This window comes from Halichoerus grypus, chromosome X (genome assembly GCF_964656455.1).
Source record: "Halichoerus grypus chromosome X, mHalGry1.hap1.1, whole genome shotgun sequence".
NCBI lineage: Eukaryota > Metazoa > Chordata > Mammalia > Carnivora > Phocidae > Halichoerus > Halichoerus grypus.
The window spans coordinates 94,114,898-94,139,450 of NC_135727.1; the positions used below are offsets into that span (position 1 = coordinate 94,114,898).

General features: G+C 41.5%; 1 protein-coding gene across 10 annotated transcripts in view; it reads left to right on the forward strand.

Moving 5' to 3' along the window:
• The window catches only part of EFHC2 (EF-hand domain containing 2), a 211,608-nt gene that overhangs the window by 86,209 nt on the left and 100,846 nt on the right, over window positions 1-24,553 (forward strand). For all 10 annotated transcript variants that reach the window (XM_078063906.1, XM_078063910.1, XM_078063914.1 and 7 more), the window contains 3 exons: window positions 8,579-8,729; window positions 20,597-20,820; window positions 23,749-24,000. In XM_078063906.1, coding sequence (XP_077920032.1) covers window positions 8,579-8,729; window positions 20,597-20,820; window positions 23,749-24,000 — 627 coding nt within the window. The remainder of the gene's footprint in view (window positions 1-8,578; window positions 8,730-20,596; window positions 20,821-23,748; window positions 24,001-24,553) is intronic.

Here is a 24,553-nt window from a genome sequence, read left to right on the forward strand (position 1 = left end):
TATTTTATTTATTTGACAGAGAGAGATACAGCGAGAGAGGGAACACAAGCAGGGGGAGTGGGAGAGGGAGAAGCAGGCTTCCCACCAAGCAGGGAGCCCGATGTGGGGCTCGATCCCAGGACCCTGGGATCATGACCTGAGCCAGAGATGGATGCTTAATGACTGAGCCACCCAGGCGCCCCTCCTTTTTGCTTTCTACTTGTTTTCCTTATGACAAATTTTTACAGTTCCAAAAAGTTTTGCTTAATTCATTGCTCACGGAGTCAGAACTCTTGACTACATTTCAGAATTACCCGGGTTGCTTTTAAAAAAATACAAATGCGGGCGCCTGGGTGGCTCAGTCGGTTAAGCGTCTGCCTTTGACTCAGGTCATGATGCCAGGGTCCTGGGATCGAGCCCCGCATCGGGCTCCCTGCTCAGCGGGAAGCCTGCTTCTCCCTCCCTCACTCCCCCTGCTTGTGTTCCCTCTCTCGCTGTGTCTCTCTCTGTTAGATAAATAAAAATCTTAAAAAAAAAAAAAATTACAAATGCCCCTCTCACCTGATGTGATGTGGGCTGGGATAGAAGGGTCATTTTTGGTGGAAAAAAGTATTTTTATTAAAGCACAGGGACAGGACCTGTGGGGAGGAAAAGCTGCCCTGGGATTGTGGGGAGCAATTGATGATCTACTTTTAAGTTGGGAGGATGCAGAGATAAAGGCTATTTGCGAAAGGATTTTCTTATGTTAGGGAAGACTTAACAAGATCCTGGAGGTCTGGCTATTGTCAAGCTAAGGTTGCTTTTTGCCTGTAGCAAAGCATTAATGTTTTTGTTTTTGTTTTTTTATTTTTACTTTTATTTTTTAGTTTTTTATTATGTTCAGTGCAGAGAAAGACAATTATCATATGGTTTCACTCATACGTGAAATATAAGCAAAGCATTAATGTTAAGGCAGTTGTGAGTTCCTGGAGGAATGTCACACTCTGCCCGTCTCAAGTATTTTGCAGTAGGCTGCAAGTTGTGAGGCGATTTAATTTTATCTACATTTCTTTTGCCTTTGTTCTCCTCATCATTACCTGCCCCCAAGATTCTGATTTAATTTACTTAGGCTTGGGTCTGGTTCGTTTGTTTTTTCTTTCTCTTTCCCTTTCTTTCTCTTTCTTTCTTTCTCTTTCTTTCTTTCTCTTTCTTTCTTTTCTTTCTTTTCTTTTCTTTCTCTATCTCTTTCTTTTTTCTTTTCTTCTTATTTCATCATGCAGAGCCAAGGCTGAGAATAGCTGAGTTAGAACATTGAACTGAGTAAGCTCTCTTGAACTCTAAATTCTTTTATGTAATAATCTAAACCCAGTAATTCGCCCAAGATGATGGATTCACCTAAATTTTATAGGTTTGTACATCTTTAAATTTTATTAGATTCTATACTTATTTTTTCTATTTTAAAATTTACCTTTAGCACAATAATTTTAGTGAGAATTTTTGTTTATAGTTACATAATACATTTCTAGTTGTATTTGTGATTCATGACTAGAACTTACATAATTTCTTTATGTTCAATTTATTAGAATTTTTCGTAAATTAGCCTATGTAGGGGAGGAAAAATCATTTTCCCTTTACCCTGCTAGGTGCTTGAGCTAAGATGCCCCTATAATATAACACAGAATAACAAGAAAAAAACAAAAAGTAGTTTCGTAACCTGTATACTTCCTGTGTACATGGGAGAGACGCAGGAAAACTGAGTAACTCCCACAAATGGCCCAAGCCACCACTTTAAATATCATCTCCAGCTAAAGATGAGAAAGAGGATGTTGTGGGTGGGGCGCAAGTTGTGGGGTGGGGGGTAATCAAGCAAAGCACAGTAAACAAGGGTAGGGTTGTTATGCAGACTTAAGTCCCTTCCTTCTCAACTGTTAAGAGTTTCTAGAGGTGTTTGCTCCTCCTCCTTTTCTGGGTGCAGAGAGGGAGGCACCCTTACAAATGGAGATTTCCCTTATACATGTAAATGTCTCTTACAAATGGATCATTTTACTTGGATTTCAGAGCAGGTCTGCTGTTTCTTTTTCTTTTTTTTAAATTTTATTTATTTGAGGGCTGTTTCTTAAAAAGAATCCGTTTAAGGTAAATCTTAGGCCAAAGAAGCATTTTTGGTGGGTGTCATATTCTGTTTCCCTTCACATATGATAAATTTCTATAAATATCTCATTGTCATGTATAAGGGAGCCATCCTTTATATGCAATACCGAATCTCTTACGGTTTATTTTCTTAATTCTAAGACTCTATAATCATAAAAGAAATCACTGGCTTAATCACAGCTTTTTCGGGTAGAATAAACAGCACCACATTAAATGTACAGAATTTGTATTGTCTACCAACCTATAACAGCTATGCGTTTATCCGTGCTGTTATACACCTTCTTTTTTAGGACCCACGATTTGTCTGAGCCTTTTTCATCAAATAGAGCCTAAGCATTTTCAACTTAGACTAGTGATGCTGGTCTCTTTATAGACTGTTGAGCCTTATTGAACATTACTGGTGTTTCATCTCTTTCCTGCCAGTTTCTCTCGAAATTCAGCTGTAAATTTTTGACACTTAGATGTTGAGTTTCTGAGTAATACAGACTTTATGACTCATGCATTGGTCACACCAACCTCACCATCTTTAAAAATTCTCTGATTTATTCAGAGAGATTCGGCTTCGGCTTTTGCCTCAGGATTGCGTTGCATAGCCTGTGACGGACAATCTTCTACACACAATTATTTTGTGTGTCAGTGCTGCATCAGACAATAATCATTCTGAAAACAATTTAAGTGGAAATTAGGAATCCAAATCGATGTTAAAATCCAGCTATTTGGGATATGAAATGCAAAGTGAATAGCTCAATTGACATGAAAATAGGATTAACTCTTTCCCCACCAGGCGAAATTCACACCTTACATCAAGTTACAACCAGGTGCCCACCTCGCTGAAGCACACTCTGGCTGCTTTGAGCTCCTTTTGCCTTCAATTGTAAGAAGATCCTGATTTCCGAAATCTTTTTTTTTTTTTAATTTTATTATGTTATGTTAATCACCATCCATTACATCATTAGTTTTTGATGTAGTGTTCCATGATTCATTGTTTGTGTATAACACCCAGTGCTCCATGCAGAACGTGCCCTCTTTAATACCCATCACCGGGCTAACCCATCCCCCCACCCCCTCCCCTCTAGAACCCTCAGTTTGTTTCTCAGAGTCCAGCATCTCTCATGGTTCGTCTCCCAAATCTTGACATTTAAAATGTTTCCTTTATAATGAAGAAATGCCATGTATCTATTATTTAAAACAAATTGATTTCAGATTTTATATCCTCTAGGCTAGCATCAAAAATTCGAATTGCGGGGCACCTGGGTGGCTCAGTCGTTAAGCGTCTGCCTTCGGCTCAGGTCATGATCCCAGGGTCCTGGGATCGAGCCCCACATCGGGCTCCCTGCTCCGCGGGAAGCCTGCTTCTCCCTCTCCCACTCCCCCTGCTTGTGTTCCCTCTCTCGCTGTGTCTCTCTCTGTCAAATAAATAAATAAAATCTTTAAAAAAAAAAAAAAAAAAAAAATTCGAATTGCCTTGGGGGCTCAGGCAGGTAACCCTGTATAATACAGTAGGGCTTGCAAAAGCCTGTGGGGAACTGACGATCATATGCCCTGCCAAATGATATTTACATTCCATTTTCAAGAAAATTACAGCCAATTACATCCTCTAGGACCTTATTTATCCAATCTCTGCTTGACATCACAAAAATTATGATGAAACCCTGTATCATAATTATGTTTCTATAAATTGTTATTTCTAGCAGTTTTTTATTTTATTTTATTTATTTATTTATTTATTTTTTTTTAAAGATTTTATTTATTTATTTGAGAGACAGAATGAGATAGAGAGAGCATGAGAGGGGGGAGGGTCAGAGGGAGAAGCAGGCTCCCTGTTCAGCAGGGAGCCTGATGCGGGACTCGATCCTGGGACGCCAGGATCATGACCTGAGCCGAAGGCAGTCGCTTAACCAACTGAGCCACCCAGGTGCCCAGCAGTTTTTTATTTTAGATCCTTCTCTCTGTGGAGTCTCTGGTACCTCACATTCCTCTGCAATAAGGTGTTTTATCTTTGTGAGATCACCTTTTAATCTGTTTGGTGCCTCTTCCCTGGTATTCTACTTTGCTACATTTTACAGTTTCCTCTCTTCCTTTTCTATCTTTCAGTCTCTACCACTCTGACTTGCTCTCTACCTTTTGTAGGGGAGGAAAAGTCCTATTCTCTCTACCTTCTAGGTTCTTAGCAGAGACACCTCTGTAATAAAGAGATTAACAGGAGAAAAACAAGCAAAAGCTTAATAAAGTATACACATGGGGGAGACCCAGGAAAACTGAGTAATTCCCCAAGATGGCCCAAGCCCTCATCTTAAATACCATAAAAACAAAAGGTGCTAGGGGGTGGGGAGTCAGTTATGGGAGGTTTACCAGAAAAGGGACAGTAAATAAGAGTAAAGTTGTTATACAGCTTTTAAAAAGATTTAGTTATTTATTTAAGAGAGAGAACGAGAGAGCACAATCGCGGGGTGGGGGGGGCGGCGCAGAGGGAGAAGATCTCAAGCAGACTCCCCACTGAGTGCAGAGCCCAGCCTGGGGCTTGGTCTCATCACCTATGAAATCATGACCTGAGACGAAATCAAGAGTCTAGGATGCTCAACCAAATGAACCCCCAGGCGTCCCTGCTATGCAGATTTAAGTTGTTGTCTTCTCCATTGATAGGAGTTTCTAGAGATTTAGGGTCTTCTTTTTCTTCTGGGTACAGAGAGGGAGACACCCTTACAAATGGAGATTTCCCGCATAAATGTAAATGTCTCTTACAGAAGCTTTGTTTTCAAAGCTGCTCCTGTGTTTGCAGTATTTTTTTTTTTTTTTTAAATAACCAGTCTAAAATAATTCTTATGCCAAAGAGGTGTATTTTGGGGTGACAAATTCTGCTGTCCTTCACTTTCATGCTGGAGTCTGGCAGCCCTGTGTTCTCAGGGGACCAGAACATAAAATATCAGTCTATCCCTCTTCTATTGAAGCCCAGCCTAAAATAATATCTTTTATTCTCCCTTCCTTATTTAGCCTCCTTCATTCTTTTTTAATGTATTATTTGACTGTTAAATGTTTAATCATTACGTAAATGACAGTGTTGTCAACTGATCTATACCAGTTTGCTCATTCACAAATTTATACCAATGGCATTCAATACATAGAGGTGTAGGTGAAAGTGATGAATATTCTCTCCATGCTTTCCTATCCAACTATAATGCAAAAACAAAAAGTTTCAGATTGATTCTAAGGGGCAGAATCTAGGTTCTTTGGCTGGTCTAATAATTGAATTGTCATAAGACAGATTAACAAGAGAAAAACAAATTTAATTACATACCTATGGGAGCCCCACAAAGATATGAAGACTCAGAGGCAGTCAGGTAATTGAGGCTTGTCTACCATCCAGAACTAAGGAAAAGGGTATAGGGGTCTGAGACTTCAAAGAGGAGGAAGACAATTGACAACATGAGAAGAACAAATGTTTGCCATGCCATGCAGATAAGTCTTTCTGATAGAAAAAGTTTTCTCTGGTAATGGCTTGTTTGCTAGCACAGGGTCCCTATCTAAATTCTTTGAAGCAGTTAAGGGGGAGGTAAAAAGTTCTTCTGGAGTCTGCTTGGCCCCAGTTGTCTTCAGGTTGAAATAACCCACATGCCAAAAGTGGCACATTCTGGGGTGACATATTCTGCTCCCTCTCACTCCCTTTACTGAAAGCTCAGAGAAGCTCCAGCTCTCTTGTCCTTTTAGGCCTTCCAGTATTTTTTTCCTCCTTTACTTTTTTTTTAATTGAGATATAGTTCGTGTAACATAGAAGTTACCCTTTTAATATGTCCAACATAATTCAGTGTCCAACATCTTTTTCTTTTAAAGATTTATGTATTTGAGAGAGAGGAGAGAACATGCGAGTGGGGGGGGGGCGTGGGGAGAGGGGGAGAGAATCTTCAAGCAGACTCCCTGCTGAGTGCGGAGCCTGACACAGGGCTGGATCTCAGGATCCCAAGATCATGATCTTAGCCGAAATCAAGAGTCGGATGCTCAACCAACTGAGCCACCCAGGCGCCCTAACATCTTTGTTTTTAATTGAGGCAAAATCAACATAACATAAAATTAACCATTAGCCATTTTAAAGTGTGCAGTTTAGTGCTATCTAGTATATTCACAGTGTTGTGTAACCATCACTTCTAACCAGTTCCAAGACATTTTCATCACCCCAGAAGGAAACCCTATACCCATCCAACAGCATTTTACCGGAAATGTTCACTCAACACAAATATGACAGCATTCTAAAAGTGGGTTTAGCTAACCTCTTAACTGGAGGCAGGCCAGATGAATTTTCCAAGAAAGTAACTAAACGTAGGGCCATTTTGGAATGAAGCCAAAGGTGCCATTTTGAAAGGGAAGAGATCTCTGGGTTCACTAGATTCTTAGAACTTGTTTCAGTAAAGACAGTGCCTCGTCAATATTTGTAACTGATCCATTCATTTTGAATACAGTCATTTAACTACAACTCATTTCTAACATCCTTTATGGTAATTAACAACGTTTCCTGTGTTGATCAAAGATAAACTACTGAGGCATTTTGTCAGCCACTTCTGAAGTGTGGGCTTCTGATAGAAATTTGCTACCGCTGGAGCATATATTCCTAATTAGGGTAACTGACCACCCTAAGAGGGTAAATTGTACCTAACAGACTGACTCATATATATCATATTATCCATGTTGAATTACCGTAGTATTACATCATATACACCATTAACTTTTACAACTCTAATTATAAAAATTGATTAAAAAAATGACAGCAGAGGGAATATTAAAATGGAGCTCTCAAGGAGCATGTGTCCCAGGGCAAGCTTGAAAGTGTGATCTGGTTGCTATGTTGAGAGTGATTCCAATGGTTAAAGATACGTATTATTCATACAATATGGCATCTAAGCCTAAGGAAGCTATTTCATCTGGTCTTCAACTGAAGAGGCAGTAGTCTTCTGCTTCAACATGGAAGAAAAATGGGTTGTGCTATGCTTACTGAGAGGCCCAGTTTTCCAAAATGGTTAAAGAATTTTCAAGGGTCGTTTTGATGATCTCTGATTTTTACTGTAACTACTTTATTTTATTTTTTAAAAAAGATTTATTTGTTTGAGAGAGAGAGGGCATGAGCAGGAATAGGGGGAGAGGGAGAGGGAGAGAAGCAGACTCCCCATTGAGCACAGAGCCTGACATGGGGCTCAACATGGAGCTCAGTCTCAGGACCCTGGAATCATGACCTGAGCCAAAATCAAGAGTTGGACACTCAACCAACTGAGTGCCCCTGATTTTTACTGTAATTATTTTAGAATCCACCTCTGCCACCTGAGTCCCTCTCCAACACTCCCCTCCCCCCAGCACATACACACTGTAAGATGAGACTGGTCGGCATTAAGCTAGGCTCTTTGAAGTTCCTGAAGAAGTTTAAGGTGGGCTCTCCAGTGCACTGAAAGGATTTCAGATCTGTCTATTGAAAGAATATTCAGAAAGAATATTATCTTCTCTATGTAGTAGTGCCCCCCACATCCAAGGGGTATATGTTCCAAAACCCCCAGTGGATGCCTGAAACCACAGGTAATACTGAACCCTATATATACTGTTTTTTTTCCTATGCATACATACCTATGATGAAGTTTAATTGGTAAAATTAGCACGATAAGAGATTAACAACAATAAGTAATAATAGAACAATTATAACAATATCCTATAATAAGCTATGTGAACGTGGTCTGTCCCTCAGAATATCTTCTCCTACTGTACTCATTCTTCTTGTGATGATGTGAGATGGTAACACACCTACATGATGAAATGTAGTGAGATGATGTAAGCATTGTGATGTAGTGGTAGCCTCCTATTTTTTTAAAGATTTTATTTATTTATTTGAGGGGGAGAGAGAGAGAGAGGAAGGGAGGGAGCAGGAGCTTGGGGGGGAGGGGCAGAGGGAGGAGAAGTAGGCTCCCTGCTGAGCAGGGAGCCCGATGCAGGGCTCGATCCCAGGACCCCAGGATCATGACCTGAGCTGAAGGCAGATGCTTCATCGACTGAGCCCCCCAGGCACCCCAGTGGTAGGCTCCTATTGACCTGAACATAGGGCAGAAGGAGGATCATCTGCTTCTGGACCCAACTGACTGCAGGTAACTGAAACTGCAGGATGCAAAACCATGGCTAAGGGGGGATCCTACCGTAAGCTACATCTAGAATCCCATTGTGAAATTCCAAAGCCAGAAACTAGCTCAGTTTATAGTAGAACTGAATGATGGATTTGTGGCTTGCATATCATGTCCTTATTCTAATCTGATGGTGATGCAAATATAATCTTTATATATGGTAACTTAGATTGTGTGTCTGTTCTCAGAGCTGATGTGTAGAATGTCTTTGTAAAAATCTCAATTTTTGCTTTTACATTAACAAGTGTGCAGGCAGTAGCTGTATTGATTCTGAGTTTGCTGAATTTTTTTCATTTCTTAGTTTCTAATTATGATTCCAACAGGTATTATCTTTTGATGCCTATTTAGAAGATGAAGTGCCTGATAAAAGTCAAGAAAACTATAGAATCAGACGCTATAAAATCTACTTCTACCTTGAAGATGACACAATTCAAGTAAATGAACCAGCATTGAAAAATAGTGGAATGCCTCAAGGTATCTATTTAAAGCAGAGTTCTGCTTCTCTTACTTCCGATGCCTGCCTTTATGTACTGCCTTTCTCTAGCTTTTTAAAAGATGCCGTGTACTTGCAAGGTGTCTAACTTGTTGGTGACAGTGAACATAAACATGCTGGTAGCTTGTAGTCGTTGATGGTGACTTACCCGCTTTCTACCCCCCACACCTCACCATGGACCATTTCACTCACTCTTGTATGGCATATTCGTTTTCTGTCAGACATTGCTCTAGTATGAGCAGACTCCCCTGTGTCTCTGGTCTTTTTACCATGACCATACTACTGCCTTCATAACACTTTCAGGAGAAGAGAGGAGACTGTTGTCCACTGCCCCTTCCAGATTGGTACTCTTTTCTTTCTTGAATTCGCTGCCGTTTGCTTCAGCCTCCCTCTCCTCCTCCTCATACCTGTTCACTAGAGACTCTGATGGTTCTTCAGCAGAGGGTCATTGCTCCTTCACCCCCTGTATGCCAGTCACCTTTATCCATAGTCCATTTTAACCAGACAAGAGTTAACTCTGCACCGTGGCCACCAGAGGAGCTAATCCTAAATTGCATTATTAGAAGTAGGGCAGAGATCGAGGGAGATGACTGATTTCTTCTGTTTGTGCTATGAGTCCTTCGCTTGGGACAGTGCTGAGATCTGGATATGTTCAGGGGACAGCAACCACAGTGGTTAAAAGGACTGAAAATTTGTCGTGTGTAAGGCAGAAGAGTGAAAGGGATATTTGTCCATAAAGGGAAGACTCTGGTGTGCCTAGGAAATGTCTTCAGGAACCTGAAGGGCTGCCATGGGGAGGAAGGGTGACCTAATTTTCTGTATCCTCAAGGATAGGACCTAGGGGGTCAGAATGTAGGTTGGTAAGAAGAATAATTTTCTAGCAGAGAGCTGCCAGAGGTTGTAGTGGATGGTTCGGGATGAGCATGGGGGTCAGGGTCGGGTGTAGGGGAGGAGAGGGGTATCCCATATTTGTTTCATCCTTGGTACAGATGGATGGCCCTGGGGGCAGGTCAGGGGTTATTTTTCACTGATAGCTTAGTAGAGGTATGGTGAGGGGAGTCAGGTATTCGTTTGGTGGTTGGTATAGATGACCTTCGAAGACCACTTCGAGCCCTCAGGAGCCATGATTCTTAGGTACATTTATTGTCTCTGTCTTTCCTGGAGTATTGCCATCTTCAACACCTTAAGCCCTGAAATTGCCTTCTCCACTACAGTCTCTACTCCTTTGACATTCCCTAATTGTTCACACCCACCATCCTTGTTCTGCATTCTGCCAGCAAAACATATCCTGAATCTATGTCTCTCTATGCCTTTTGCTACCCTACTAACCCAAGCTGCCTTCATTTCTTGACTAGAAGAATAGAATAGCTGCCTGATAGGTCTCTCCACATCCATTTCTGCGCCTCCTACAACCTATTCTCTACCCAGCAGCCAGAGTACTGTGGGGGGTATTATCTCGATGCTGTGATGGCCTCCAAGAAGCGTGCCTGTAGGCTTTCCCAGAGGCCACAGAACAAAGCCTCCTGGACCAAATGAAAATGCATCAATCACATGAGGCACTAAAACAATTCAAAATACACAATGAGACGCAAGGGCAAAGAAATGGGGTAAGTTCACACACACAGGACAAGGTACAAGTGGGTGGAAGGATGACTCTGCCTGAATCCTGGGGTAGACAATGGTCCAGTCTGTCTTTGCTGTGTCAGCTTTTCCTGCCAATAGTGTGGTTTGGAGACCAGAGTGGAAGTTCAAGTAAGGAGGACCACAGACAGAGGGGACCTTGAGCTATTGGCACACACTCTGTTGGCAAGACAAGGGGATAAGTGGGCCTGGCCACAGCTGCAGCTCACCAATAAGCTTGCTGAGTAGTCTGGGTTTTGTTTGTTTCTTGGGGAAAGGACACATGGGGCCAGAATGGGTGTCACCAATGAATGAGTGGCCGAATTAAGGCCTCATGAATATTGAGTGCTCATGAATATTTACTGCTCTTGTATATTTAGTGCATCATGAATATTTAGAGCCCAGGTGCCTCATATGTATTTAATACAAATGGAGAATTAATTATTTCCTGGTCCTTCCATCCCTTTCTTTATATGTTTGACATATACATGTTCTATTTACTATCTACTTATTGTTGTTGTTTAACATATCTTAGGATTTTCTGCCAACGTGGAATAAATTTTTTCATTACTAACTACTTATCTGGGCCCATTACAGCCATGTTGATATACCACAATGGGTTCTATGGGAAGAAACAGAGGAATTTGGGGACCATGGGCCTCTGAGCGTAAGTTTGTGATGAGGCAATATGCAGAGGACTTCCTTCAGTGCTCATGAGATTGAGGTTTTCTTAGCACATAGCTCCATTGTGCCTGGATGATGAATTTGGGGCCAGTCAACATTGCCAAGAAGTGTCTGTTGAATGTCTACTCTGTGCCAGGAACTGTGCTAGGTTTTGGGAGAATGGACAAAAGTAAGACGACCTCCATCTCATAGAGCTTATGGGCAAGCAGGTTGGAGAGGGAAGGGAGCAAGGTGACTGGTCCAAGAATTTTGCAATTGTTCTGGTTAGAACAAACCAGGACAATGATGGTAGGAATAGAAAACAGAGGAAAGACTTTCTAGACATTTGGCTGGCAGATTTGATAGGCCTTGGCCAACAATTAAATATAGAGAATGAGGAAGGGGGATATCTAATGATAAAGCATCTACTTTAGCATTATCTCATTTAATCCCCCAGTGACCATCTAAAGTAGGTCATTCTCAACTTTTACAGAAAAAGAAACAGGCATAGAGAGGTGATTTGCTTCATCTAAACCTTAACTGACTGCCTCAGAGCTCACTCTGTGGTTGAAAAGATGGTGATGCATTTGTAAAACCCAGAAGCATGGTGCAAGGAGCAACACTGGGGGTAGAGGTTGGGTATGTTTGTTTTGACACATGAGGCCTTTGAACGTGGGTTGGGACATCTGTATGGTGAGGCCCACCAAGCAGGTAGAATCTTGGGATGTGTTTTCAGGAAGAAAGTCAAGACTGGAGATGTGGACTGTGAATCAAAGGTGCCCAGATCATGACCGGAATGATTTGGCTTATTCTACCACGTTGGAAGAGAGGCTCTGTTGAGGTGGTGGAAAAAGAAAGAAGATTGGATTTAGTGTCTGTACTTGGTTTTACTAGTGGAAGGAGGAAGTGAAGGTTGGTGTGAGGAGATGATATGAGCTGTCCTCTTGTTCTTTGTGTTCTGACATACTATCCACTCCTGGGTCTTTTTATTTGAATGGAAGTATGACACATTGCGAAGGAACAAGATGTCTACAGACTCTTTAGGGTCATTTTTTTGGGGGGCGGATTTATTTATTTATTTGAGAGAGAGAGAGAGAACGTGAGCAAAGGGATGCCTGGGTGGCTCAGTAAGTGAAGCATCTGCCTTTGGCTCAGGTCATGATCCCAGGGTCCTGGGATCGAGCCCCGCATCGGGCTCCCTGCTCATCGGGGAGTCTGCTTCTCCCTCTCCCTGTGTCCCTCCCCCCTGCTTGTGCTCTTTCTCTGTGTCAAATAAATAAATAAAATCTTTAAAAAAAAAATAAGAAGCCTAGTAAGGGAGTATCAGAGTAAAGCAATTAAGTGAACATAAATATAAATTTTTATAAATATATATTGTTATTAATATAAAAATATGTATAAGAAAATATGTTTTGCTAAGGCAGTATTGTCACTTACATAATTAAATACACTTAGGTAAAAGAGATGTTCGTAGAATTTAAAAGTTGTGGATTTTCTTTCTGTTCGGAAGTAATTCTTTTTATTTGTCAGAGAGTGAGCACAATTGGGGGTGGGGAGTGGGAGAGGGAGAAGCAGGCTTCCCGCTGAGCAAGGAGCCTGATACAGGACTCGATCCCAGGACCCCAAGATCATGACCTGAGCCAAAGGCAGACGCTTAACCGACTGAGCCACCCAGGCGGCCCTTCTTGCTTGTTGTTTGATGACCTTCCTCACATGACACCAAATTTACACAAATGACAGACTGGAGGTAACAGAACATCCTGAACATTTATCAGTGACTTGCATTTGTTTTTATTATTATTCCTTTTTAACTGAAAGCTCATATTCCTGCAGCTTACTGCCCCCTGTATAGTGAGTCTTTAGTTTTATTAAACTATCCAAGAAGAAAAATGAAATGCAACCTCTATGGGGATCTTGGAAAGGCTTGTATAAGACTTTTCAATTCTCTCAGCCTCTTGATTTCAAATCTCACATCGGCAGATTCCAAAGGCAAACTGAGGTTAGTCATAATGATTTATTTGAAAGTAATTTTTAGGTGAGTAGGGGGGATTGTGATTCATAAAGACTCAGGGGTGCAAAAAACCAACTCTGAGTAAAAGACAACTTTAAAGCCTCTTGAAAATTTCAGCATTTCTGATTGGCTCTCTCTGATCAGGCTCTCTCTGATCAGTTTCCCTGAGGGAAGGCACAGTTCAAGGGATGTGTAGGGAATACATGGTCATCACGATATGTAACAAGACTGAATTTGTCAGCGGAGATACCTGGCAGGCTGTAGCAAGTACTGCGGAAAGCAAACACAAATAACCACTCTATCATCAAACTGTGTTTATTCAGCAAGAAACTGGTCTTTCTTGAAATATTTAATATGATAATTCTTGTTAAGGAAGGTCCATTCGGACAGAGGATACTTTGGAAAATCACTTAAGGGGCGCCTGGGTGGCTCAGTCGGTTAAGCGTCTGCCTTCGGCTCAGGTCATGATCCCAGGGTCCTGAGATCGAGCCCTGCATCAGGCTCCCTGCTCAGCGGGGAGCCTGCTTCTCCCTCTCCCTCTGCCTGCCTCTCTGCCTATTTGTTCTCTCTCTCTCTCTTTGTCAAATAAATAAATAAATAAGGCTTTTTAAAATGAAATGATTGGGAAAAAAGAGCAGACAAGCTCAGTGGGCCAGTGGCTCAGACCTTGGTGGGACGGGGGTAGGGGGTGTTCCTTTCAGTTGTGTCTCAAGTGGCCTGAGACTGCTTCTCATGCACCTGTGGGCCCTGGGAAGGGGCTAAGGATCATATTTAGGTGACGCAAACGGATGATATTCCTGTCACTTCCATGGGGTTTCTATATCAGGTGCATTTTGTTCTTTTGTGGAACTGACCATCCAGAAATTAGCACATCTGGAGGAATTAGCCTCCTTTTTAGTTGCCTCTCCTATCCTGTGATGATTTCTTTTTTTTTTTAGGGGCGGGGGGAGTTTGGAAGAAGGCAGAAACAAAAGAGGCATGATGCCAAAATCGGCATTCAGTTACATGCAGCTTCTAATCAGAACGACATATTTTTAATGTTCATGAATCCTTGCTGGCAGAGAGATCTATGTTCGTTATAAGTCAAGTCACTGTCGCACTTCAAGGCTTGCTTTTATTTCTTGCCAGAACATCACTCTCTTTTTGGTTCGATGTGTCATATGTATAGAATTTGTTGCTGTTCTGTTGGAATGTAGTTAAAACAACGTTACACCAAGCCAAGAATGTCAGAGGTTAATCCCAGTAGTTTTACTTCTAATTGTCTAACAGAATCATTGTTTGTCAAATACTACCAAGTCCAAACTAATCTATGCTAAAGAAAGGCTAATGATGAGAAACCTGCCATAAATTTGTGGTGAGGGTGATACCAGTTGTTCTCAGCTGAGAGCTGTCATCAGAACCTCATGGCCCACTGCAAGAATTTCTGATTCTATACGCCTGGGGCCAGATTATAAACTGGCTTCTACTTCCTAGTGAGTCCTTGGTTAAGAACACTGATTTCCACTAGGGACTTGTGTTGGCCCTTCAACGCAGTACTTTTTTAATATGTTTTTTATACTCTTAAGATAATCTGATCAAGCAAATGTAATCACAAAATGTGGCATTCATGTGTTACTCATTCATAATGGGCATGCACTACATCTTAGTACTGCATCCCATAAAGTGAAGGAGGCATGGTAGTAAGGTTGCCAGATAAAATACAAGATGCTTAGCTAAATTTGACTCTCAGATAAGCAATGAAGTTTTTAGTATGTCCCCAGATATTGCATGGGCCATACTTACACTAAAATTATACACTGTTGGGGTGCCTGGGTGGCTCAGTTGTTAAGCGTCTGTGTTCAGCTCAGGTCATGATCCTGGGGTCCTGGGATCAAGCCCCACATCGGGCTCCCTGCTCGGCGGGAAGCCTGCTTCTCCCTCTCCCAGTCCCCCTGCTTATGTTCCCTCTCTTGCTGTGTCTCTCTCTGTCAAATAAATGAATAAAATCTTAAAATAAAATAAAATAAAATTATACACTGTTTATGTAGAATTCAAATGTAACTAGGTATCCTATATTTCAGTGGGCTAAATGTGGCAACCCCAGAGGGTGGACCTTGGGGAAGGGATGGTCATTGGATGGAGCAGAGGAGAATTTAAGAGTGGAGGTAAGTCAGTGGCCTGTGAAGACAGGTGTTTGGTGCATGGTGGCTACTCAGTAAATATTTGCTGAAGAAAGAAAGGAGAGGAGGGAGGAAAGAAAAAAGGAGAGGAAAAGTGGGAGACAATGTCCGTAACACAATGCAGGCATCAGAAATGGTAGCAGGTACTTTGAGGGATCAGAAGAGGAAATTCCAGTATCCACTAGAGAAGAAGACATTTGAGTGGTACCTCCAGATAAAGATGGAAGATGAAGGCATAATAGCCAAAAGGAACAGCATGAGATAAAGGGGTAGGAAAGTGGTAGGGTGTGGAGTTGGGAGGTATTTGGGAACAGATCCTAGGGTGTGTAGGGAAAATGAGGCAAGAAGGCAATAATGCAAGAGGATCTAACAAGCTAGCATTTGGCGCTCATCCGGTGGCTGGGGGGGACCTGCATAGGATTATTCTTTCTTATTATGATCAAAAATGCAGAATTTTAAGTTTTGTATTCTTTTGCTACAAGGCAGGTGTCAGGCTATCTATATAGGAAAAGTTATTTTTATGAAACCAAAACTCCAAAGAGGACCTTTTGTAAAAATACAAATGGAATAGTCATTTTAGGGAAGGAATCATTGTAAACAATAAGAGGAGGAAAAGATACTCTATCGTGTCAGATTCCAGTGAAGGGTCTTCATATTTTTAGGATACAAACTTAGTAGTCACAGTGACAGGTGGCAATTCCAGTTGAATATTCATTCACCTAAGAAATACCTGTCTCTACACTCAGATGGATCCTAGGTCTGCAGTGTTACTAAAATGAACTAAACATACAGAAAATTAAGATAGAGGTAAGAGGTTGGAGCCTTAATTCTGGAAGGTGAATTTCTAAAAACCAAATTTAGTGGTACGAGCAAAGATCCAAAGCAAGTCCCAACTGAATGAAATGAAAATGCATTAAACATAAATGGATATATCATCATTTTGATCTAAACCACAGGGAAATGTTAGAAAGTTAAAGCTTGCAGAGTATAATCAGATAGCAGGCCCTTTAAAAAGGAAGAGAGATTTAAAATAGGAGGATTAGGAGGAGCTTAAAAGCAGGCACGCGATGCCTGGACACCTGCCCTAATTGTCTTTATGGGGCAGTCAAGAAGACAAATGTTTAAAAATTTAAAGGGCAGATATAGTACTTCTGTTCTTGTTTTTCCATTTTATAGCATTATTTTTATTTATATACTTGATGATCTCAGGTTCTCTTCAATGTGTGCCAAAGACATGCCATCTTGCCCATTTCTTAGATATTCTAGAACAAATTCTTGCTGGTGGAGTTTCTGCCATTTATCATGGAGGACTATAAACACACAAGTATCAATAAATAGAAATTTTCGACCCCCAAAGGACACAGTTGAGAGATGCCACGGATACATTATTGAAAGCTCTCAGATGCAACTGTGCATTTCAAATGGCCCACATTAGTTTTCTGATAAACATGGCATTGTGACTTTGGATTTCTTGTTATTAAAAATGGTCTTGTTTAGTTAGGTCTGCCTTCTCTTTTCAACCCATAAATGGTGATGGCCTTCTTTGTTACCACAAAGAGCTTCTCTGGCCTCTTCGGAGAACCATATCTGAGAGAAGTGTGGGAGCATAGATAAGGAAGTGTGAGGGTGTGGGAGCATAGATAAGGAAGTGTGAAGGTCTGGGATGTGCAGGCCCCTAGGGGTGGGGGGTGGGTGCAGGGAATGCAGTGGCCCTGGAGGGGGCATTGCTGCAGCGGGCAAGTGGGCCCTCTCCAGAAAATTGCTTTTAGAGAACAAAGAGGCTATTCTTTGGGAAGAGCAGCTCCATCTTCTGTCTCTCTTTTTCATGGTGGCTGGCAGCTCTTCTCCCCATTTCTATCCCGTTTTGCCTATAACGCTCCCTCCTCTCCTTCACTTAAGTAATCTGTGGCTATAGTTCAGTGAGATATAGTTGAGTGCAAACTGTGGAAAGTGCTTGTATTTATTTATTTTGTTATGCGTTTATTTTTAAGTAATCTTTGCACCCAACATGGGGCTCGAACTCAGGACCCCGAGATCAAGAGTCACATGCTCTTCCAACTGAGCCAGCCAGGCGCCCCAGAAATTGCTGGTATTTACTTAAAGCTTCAAAACCCAGGTCCACAGAAAACAACTAATCCAATCAAGAAATGGGCAGAAGACATCCAAATGGCCAACAGACACATGAAAAAGTGCTCGACATCACTCGGCATCAGGGAAATACAAATCAAAACCACAATGAGATATCACCTCACACCAGTCAGAATGGCTAAAATTAACAAGTCAGGAAATGACAGATGTTGGCGGGGATGCGGAGAAAGGGGAACCCTCCTACACTGTTGGTGGGAATGTAAGCTGGTGCAGCCACTCTGGGAAACAGTATGGAGGTTCCTCAAAAAGTTGAACATAGAGCTACCCTACGACCCAGCAATTGCACCCCAATGTTTATAGCAGTAATGTCTACAATAGCCAAACTAGGGAAAGAGCCTAGATGTCCATCAACAGATGAATGGATAAAGAAGATGTGGTGTGTGTATATACACACACACACACACACACACACACACACACACACACACACAATGGAATATTATGCAGCCATCAAAAAACCCGAAATCTTGCCATTTGCAATGACGTGGATGGAACTAGAGGGTATTATGCTAAGCAAAATAAGTCAATCAGAGAAAGACAAATATCATATGATCTCACTGATATGAGGAATTTGAGAAGCAAGACAGAAGATCATAGGGGAAGGGAGGGAAAAATGAAACAAGACGAAACCAGAGAGGGAGACAAACAGTAAGAGACTCTTAATCTCAGGAAACAAACTGAGGACTGAGGGTTGCTGGAGTGGAGGGGGGTGGGAGGGATAGGGTGGCTGGGTGATGGACATTGGGGAGGGTATGGTGAGTGCTGTGAATTGTGTAAGACTGATGAGTCACAGACCTGTACCCCTGAAACAAATAATACATTATAAGTTAATAAAATAATAAAAAAAAAACAAAACCCAAAACCCAGGTCCAAGATCTCCTGCCATTTGTTAGAGCGTGACCTTGAGCATATCACTTAACTACTCTGAACTGTGCTTTTCTCGTCCATAAACTGAGTATTTATATTTCGTGCATTATCTGCCTCATGGGATTAGTGGAGATTAAATGAGAAAATGTATATGAAAGCATATCCTAGGGCTCTGATGATGATTCTGATTATTATTATTTGAAAGCTCTATAGGTGGGCCGGTTCTTTCCACCTAGAAAAATAGAAGATTCTTATTCAAAGTCTTACTGAACAGAAATCAGCACCAACTTGCTTATTTGAATTTTTATAATGAAGTACAAATGCAAGATAGATGGAATTTCTGAACAAGCTCCTGGCTGTTGAATAAATTTTTTATATCTTAAAAACTGTAACAATATAAGTATTTTTAAAGAGATATATAATGGTTTCTGAAAATACCTGAAATGCCCATGCTTTTATAGATGTTTAACTATGCAATTTGTTCTAAATGTCTAATCTTGAATGATTAAATAATTTGCATACTGTTTTCAGTGGCATGAATTAAAGGCTAATTGAAGTATAATTTTTTGCAGTAAAACTATATCATCTTTTATGTAGTACATTTAAAAATATTCTAGGCCAGTTCTAATTTTATAGTTTTATTATTTTAATTTAATGTACCAAGTAATTAAAAATTGCTACAGAGAAAAGATGAAAATGATTTTAGTTCACGTCCCCTGAACAGAGTGAAAAGATGATGAGGAGAAAAATGGAACAGAGCTCAACACAGTTCCTGGCACATAAAGATATTCATTAAATGTTCCTTAATGAATAGGAATGAATAATTTCGAAGTATTTCTAGACTTCAGGAAAAGGTGCCATTCTTGGTGCTATATAAAATAGGAACAAGATTGCTTGACATCTTTATACTAAAATGCTTCCCTACAGAGGTCCCCCAAGCCACTTTGACTTGAACCACTAGACCCTCAGTTTGCTCTGCTCACCTTTTCTCTTTTTCCCTTTACTCTTGGAGTAGATTCTTAGGCCAGAGTCAGTCACAGATGTTGAGAGGCCATTCTCGGTGGGTGTCTTGCAAGCAGAGGCACCGCCTACTCTTTGTTCTGGACTGTCTCTTCAAGGATGTTTATATAGCACACGGCTTTTGAAGACAAAGTGCAGGTTTGCTCATAGCCTTGGAAGATAGAGGTGGTGTCTCCTTCCAGAACAAAGGGAGGACAGGACATGCTTACTGTAGTCTAATAAAGGCAATGTCTCCCTGTGAGACAGAAAGCAGGAATGCTTATTGTCCATTTTAAGGTTTGGGTCCCTAAGCTTAGGGTTCCTCTCCTGTAACGTAACCCACCACGTGGGCAGGAGTTACGTGGACCTTGCTCTGTCATCCCGTGGGGGTCGAGGCTCAGGAAACTGGTGTAAAACATGCTGATGTTCCGGCTGCTATTATTGCTGTGAGTTTATCTCTAACCAAGGCAATTTGTGTCTTCTACTAACATCCATGAAACTGTGGCAGGCTACCTTGTTAGTTCGCATGTAGGATAAAATCTCAAACCCTAAACAATTCCTGACAATAGGTTTCAGCACTATTTGGGTAAGTTGGCCGGTATGGTGTGGTGTAGTTGGCTCACTCATCTAGGAAGCGAACCCTTTTACTGCCAGGGGCTAACCACCATGGTGGGTATACTTGGGGACCCCGGGTCCATATTCTCAAGAGGAGAAGTGAAGGGGCATCATAGGGTTAGCAGTAAAAGATGGACAAAGATCCAGAAACTTTGGCCCAGAACACTGACTAAAACGATGACGCCTCTAATAACTCACTTTGTAGGGGTGGTTGGGTGGCGGGCAAAGAGGTTAGAGCAAAGAAGATGCCATGAGGCTTCAGAGCAGCATGAAGTCCTTCATGTTCATAGAAGCTGTAAGTCATGGTGTTGGCACCTATCATATTGAAGCTTATTAGCTAATTTTTTTTTTGAGCCAAGAGGATGCATTTTTGTGAGCACTTTGCTTTGAGGTCATAGTGCTTTGTTTAGTGTGCTCAGATTGAGTGCTTGTTCTGGAAAAAGACATAGTGGCAGTGTCTGGCCTATTAGGTCACTCTGTTTGTGCCCCTCTTCCTTCCCTAGTCTTTATGGTTTATTAAAGTACTTCCCTAGTACCACTTAGGCAACTTTAATAACATGCAAGGATGGTCAATACCACGGACCTCAGAAGTCTCAGCTCCCTCAGGTACCCTCAGAGTTTGAACATAGTAATGCTGCCTCCAAGAACCAGCCCTTTGCCTACTTCCCTATTGTGGGATGGCATTCAGGGTTGTTACGGAGATGTGCTGTGACCTCTTCCTTGTTAGTCACCCGATGAAACAGTTGTGTTTGGTTCCACACCATAGGAACTTTTATCCGGCGTCATCGGATTTCGCTCCCACCTCCTGATGAAGATCAGTTTTATACTGTGCATCATTTCAATATCAATATAGACATCATCTTTTATGGCTGGACATTCAAGATTTATGACTGTGATACGTTCACAAAAAACTTTCTGAAGAAAATAGGAGTCAAATTAAACCCCCCGGGACAGTGTCCAGAAGATCCTTACATGAAGATGCGGAGAGAGGTAAGGAGTTGATACGTCCATGAGTTCGTGCCTTCCGAATGAGAATCCAGAAAGGAGAGTCAGTAAAGGGTATCTGCACTCCTGATGCAAATGTGAAAGAACTTTTGGGGTCATAGTCACTGGAGTGGTCCTGTTCTCCTCTAGGCTGGAGGGAACTCTGGGTGTTGACCTCAGGGCAGGAAAGCCTCACTCACTGCCCCCGACCCCACTCCTATCCATGGAGAGTCTCCCTTCCAGACAGTAGGAGTCTTCAGTGAGCCGCCCACATGGGACAAGTTCTAAGAGCCTGCAGTTGGCTTTGTGGTCACCGACAGTATAAGAGTTAGGTCCACAATTACCTGGCCTGTCTTTCCCCATTTTGGTTGCCTAACTCTGGGGAAAAATGTTTGCTTCTGCACTACTGATTTATTGCACCACGCCTTAGGTATACCTTTTTCTTTCTTCCCCAGGACTCCCAGCTCTAGCGATGGTGGCATCCGACATAGAGATGTTCTAGAGGAGTGGGGAGGGCCATGATTCTGGTGTACCCTGTTGTAAAAAGATGTTTGTCTTCCAAGTCTGACCCCAGTTAGTATAGGGAGGCAGGAACCAGTGTTAGTAGTAGTATTGTTGTCTTTCTATAGTTGTCTTTTTTTTTTTAATGATCCTTTGGCCCAAATTCTGTGTTTTTTACCGAAGAATCTGAATACACAGAAGAGCAAGTCTCAGGTGGAAGGTCACATACCTAGCCAGTCTTCTTACTGGGACTTCACCTCAAATCTTTTGCTGCCTACCCAGAATTTGATTATTGTCATTTTCTTTTTCACTGAAGTATGATTAGACAGAGTAAAATACACAGAAATGAAGTGTACAGTTGGATGAGTCTTAACAAATGCATACATCCATGTCATCCACACCCAAATCAAGATACAGAACGTGTCCATCCCCCCGGAAACTTCCCTCTTGGCTTTTTCCAATCACTCGCTCTTCCCACTCAGGGATAGGTAACCACTGTTCTCATTTCTATCCCTATAGATCAGTTTAGTTTCATTCCTATTGTTTCTAAAACTTGTAATTAATTTCCTTGCAGAAAGATAACATGAAATTTAGAATAAAATCCTCCTTTGATTCTGCTTTGATCTCTTGTTCAAAGCTGCGTGTAGGGTCATTCATCTGTTCCCACCTCCTGGCCCCAGCAGAGTTATCCTTTAATATTGTAGGCATGCAGCCTTCCTGAGAAATATGTGTTGTTGATCCTGGCATATTTAAGGTGAAGTTCCTATGGAATTATACCTGTGTATATTGGCATATAAGCAGATTTATAGTTTGGGTTTATTTTTATTTTTTCCAAATGCCCTAGATGACAGAGCCTAGATAAACATAAAGTCTATACAATGAGAAGAGAGAACCTAAAAGAAGGGATCCATATGAATTACCACATTTTGCATATGGCTGCACTCATTTGCTAACAGTTGGTATTATACGATAGTGATTATGGATGATGATGCGTTATATTAAGTACAGAGAGCATTGTGCCATTTCATAGGTTTATGATGAAAGAAATCTTTTGTGCCAGGAATCGAGAATAAATACCACGAACAGCCAAGAAATGTTTTAACTAATTTCCTTTCAGGTTGGGAAAATCATTTTTGCATTTATTCCCTCAGGGAGAAAGCTCTTCAATAAATATAGCAATCTGTGGAAAATTAGGAGTTTAATAAGAGGCTTTTATATTGACTTTAATGCATTTACTTCTCCAATGTTTGCTGCCTTCAAATATAAAGTTAAAATTAAACAATTTAACTTAAACTGAGAAGAGCCCCAATGGTGTATAATCAATAATGCATTTCTTAAAGGCCTTATAATGCAAAGAAACATTTTTCAGTTAATGAAAGCAGAGGTCGCATCATTTCATTTAAATATCCAGGATAAAGAAGAAGGATAAGAGCCTCTGGAAGGCCATGATGTCTCTCCCAGTCTTGGAGTAGGTCTGCCTCTAGACTGCCCCGGACAGATAAAAAATTCTGAGAACTGACAAATACGATCACATAACCCGATATGAGACTACTTCTCCCTTGCCAGTGAGCGCTTCCTTATATAACGATCCTATTTGGCTACATCAGATAGAATGGGGGCAGTTTTGCTCCAAGACAGGGCTGAGAACATGCAAATAGAGCCCCATCAGGAAGCCCACAAAAGTAGGGGTACCTGGGCTGGGGGACAGAACCCATGCAGCAGTTCTGTGCGGCTTTGGAAGTTCTCCATTTGCTCTGCTCCTGTTTCCACACCCTTCCAGATCCTTGATAGGTAAAGCTTTGGAGCAAAATAAAACTGTGACTGTGTTTCTTCCCTTTTACTTTTACAAAAATCTTTGGATGAATAAGAAGGATATACAGATATGAATTCTCAGTGAAGAGACAAACAGATTTTTGGGGGGGTTGAGATATAATTAATGTAGGCTCAGACATACAAATTTTAAGTGTACAGATCAACAAGTTTTGGAAAATGTATGCGGTTTAATAAGTGACACAAAAATCAAGATGTGGAATATTTCTGTCACCCAAGAAAGTTCCCTTCTCCCCCCTTCTGGTTAGTCCCCTACTCAGAGAGGCAACTACCGTTCCAATTTCTGTCACCACACATTAGTTTTGTGCGTTCTTACGCATTTTAAGTCTTGGAGCAAAGCCAGTTTTCAAAGACATCATCGAAGTGTATTTTAGGGTATGAAAATACTATTTAATCTCAAATGCTTCCTACTAGTGGATTGTCTGTATTTTTAAGGTGAAAACTGGCTGCAGGTGTATATACATGTATGTCATTAATGCATTGACATTTAAAAAAATATCACGGCATAATCAAGGGGCAAGATCTCTTTATGTTCTCTGATTGCTTGCATCCCAGAAGTGATGGTGCACAACTGCTGATCTTGACTTCTTTTTCTGTTTTCAGACACTAGACTGCATGGAGCCCTTACGTCCCTATGAGTCCTTTGACACCCTGAAACAGTTCCTTGAGTACGATAGGAAGGTGTTACGTTTTTTCTGCCTGTGGGACGACTCAGCCTCGGTGTTTGGGGACTGTAGGGAACTCATTCTGCATTACTTCCTGTCTGATGATACCATTGAAGTCAAAGAAGTGATGCCACACAACTCAGGCCGGGATGCTATGTCATTGTTCCTCCAGAGGAGAAAGCTCCCCAAGGTGAGCAGCAGACACAGAACCCCTTTCTGCGTTTGCCTGTGGGCTCAGAAACTCTCGTCACTCACTGTCTGGCATGTCGGGACCATGGACCATGTATCAGTTACCATGGATTAGTACAGGTGTTTAGAAAAGCTTCATTTTGTGCTAGTAAGATACTCTGTGAAAGTACCATAAAGGATATGACAAATGGAGATAGGACTATTCTGGGTTTCATTAAGGCAAGTAAAGGAAGAAAGTCAAATGCGAGAGAAAGTGCATATTCATCATGGAGTTCATAATCAGTCTTCTGAACGTAGAAGACTCTCTAGTTAGAACTGCTCGCGGGGTGCCTGGGTGGCCCAGTCGGTTGAGCATCTGACTCTTGGTTTTGGCTCAGGTCGTGATCTCGAGGTCTTCTGCTCAGCGCGGAGTCTGCTTAAGATTCTCTCTCCCTCTACCCCCTCACCAATAAATAAATAAATACATCTTAAAAAAAAAAAAATTGTTCACGCCCTTGGGTAGGGCACTGGCCTCTGGCCTCTGGCCTCTATAGCCTACTGAGCAGATTGCATGG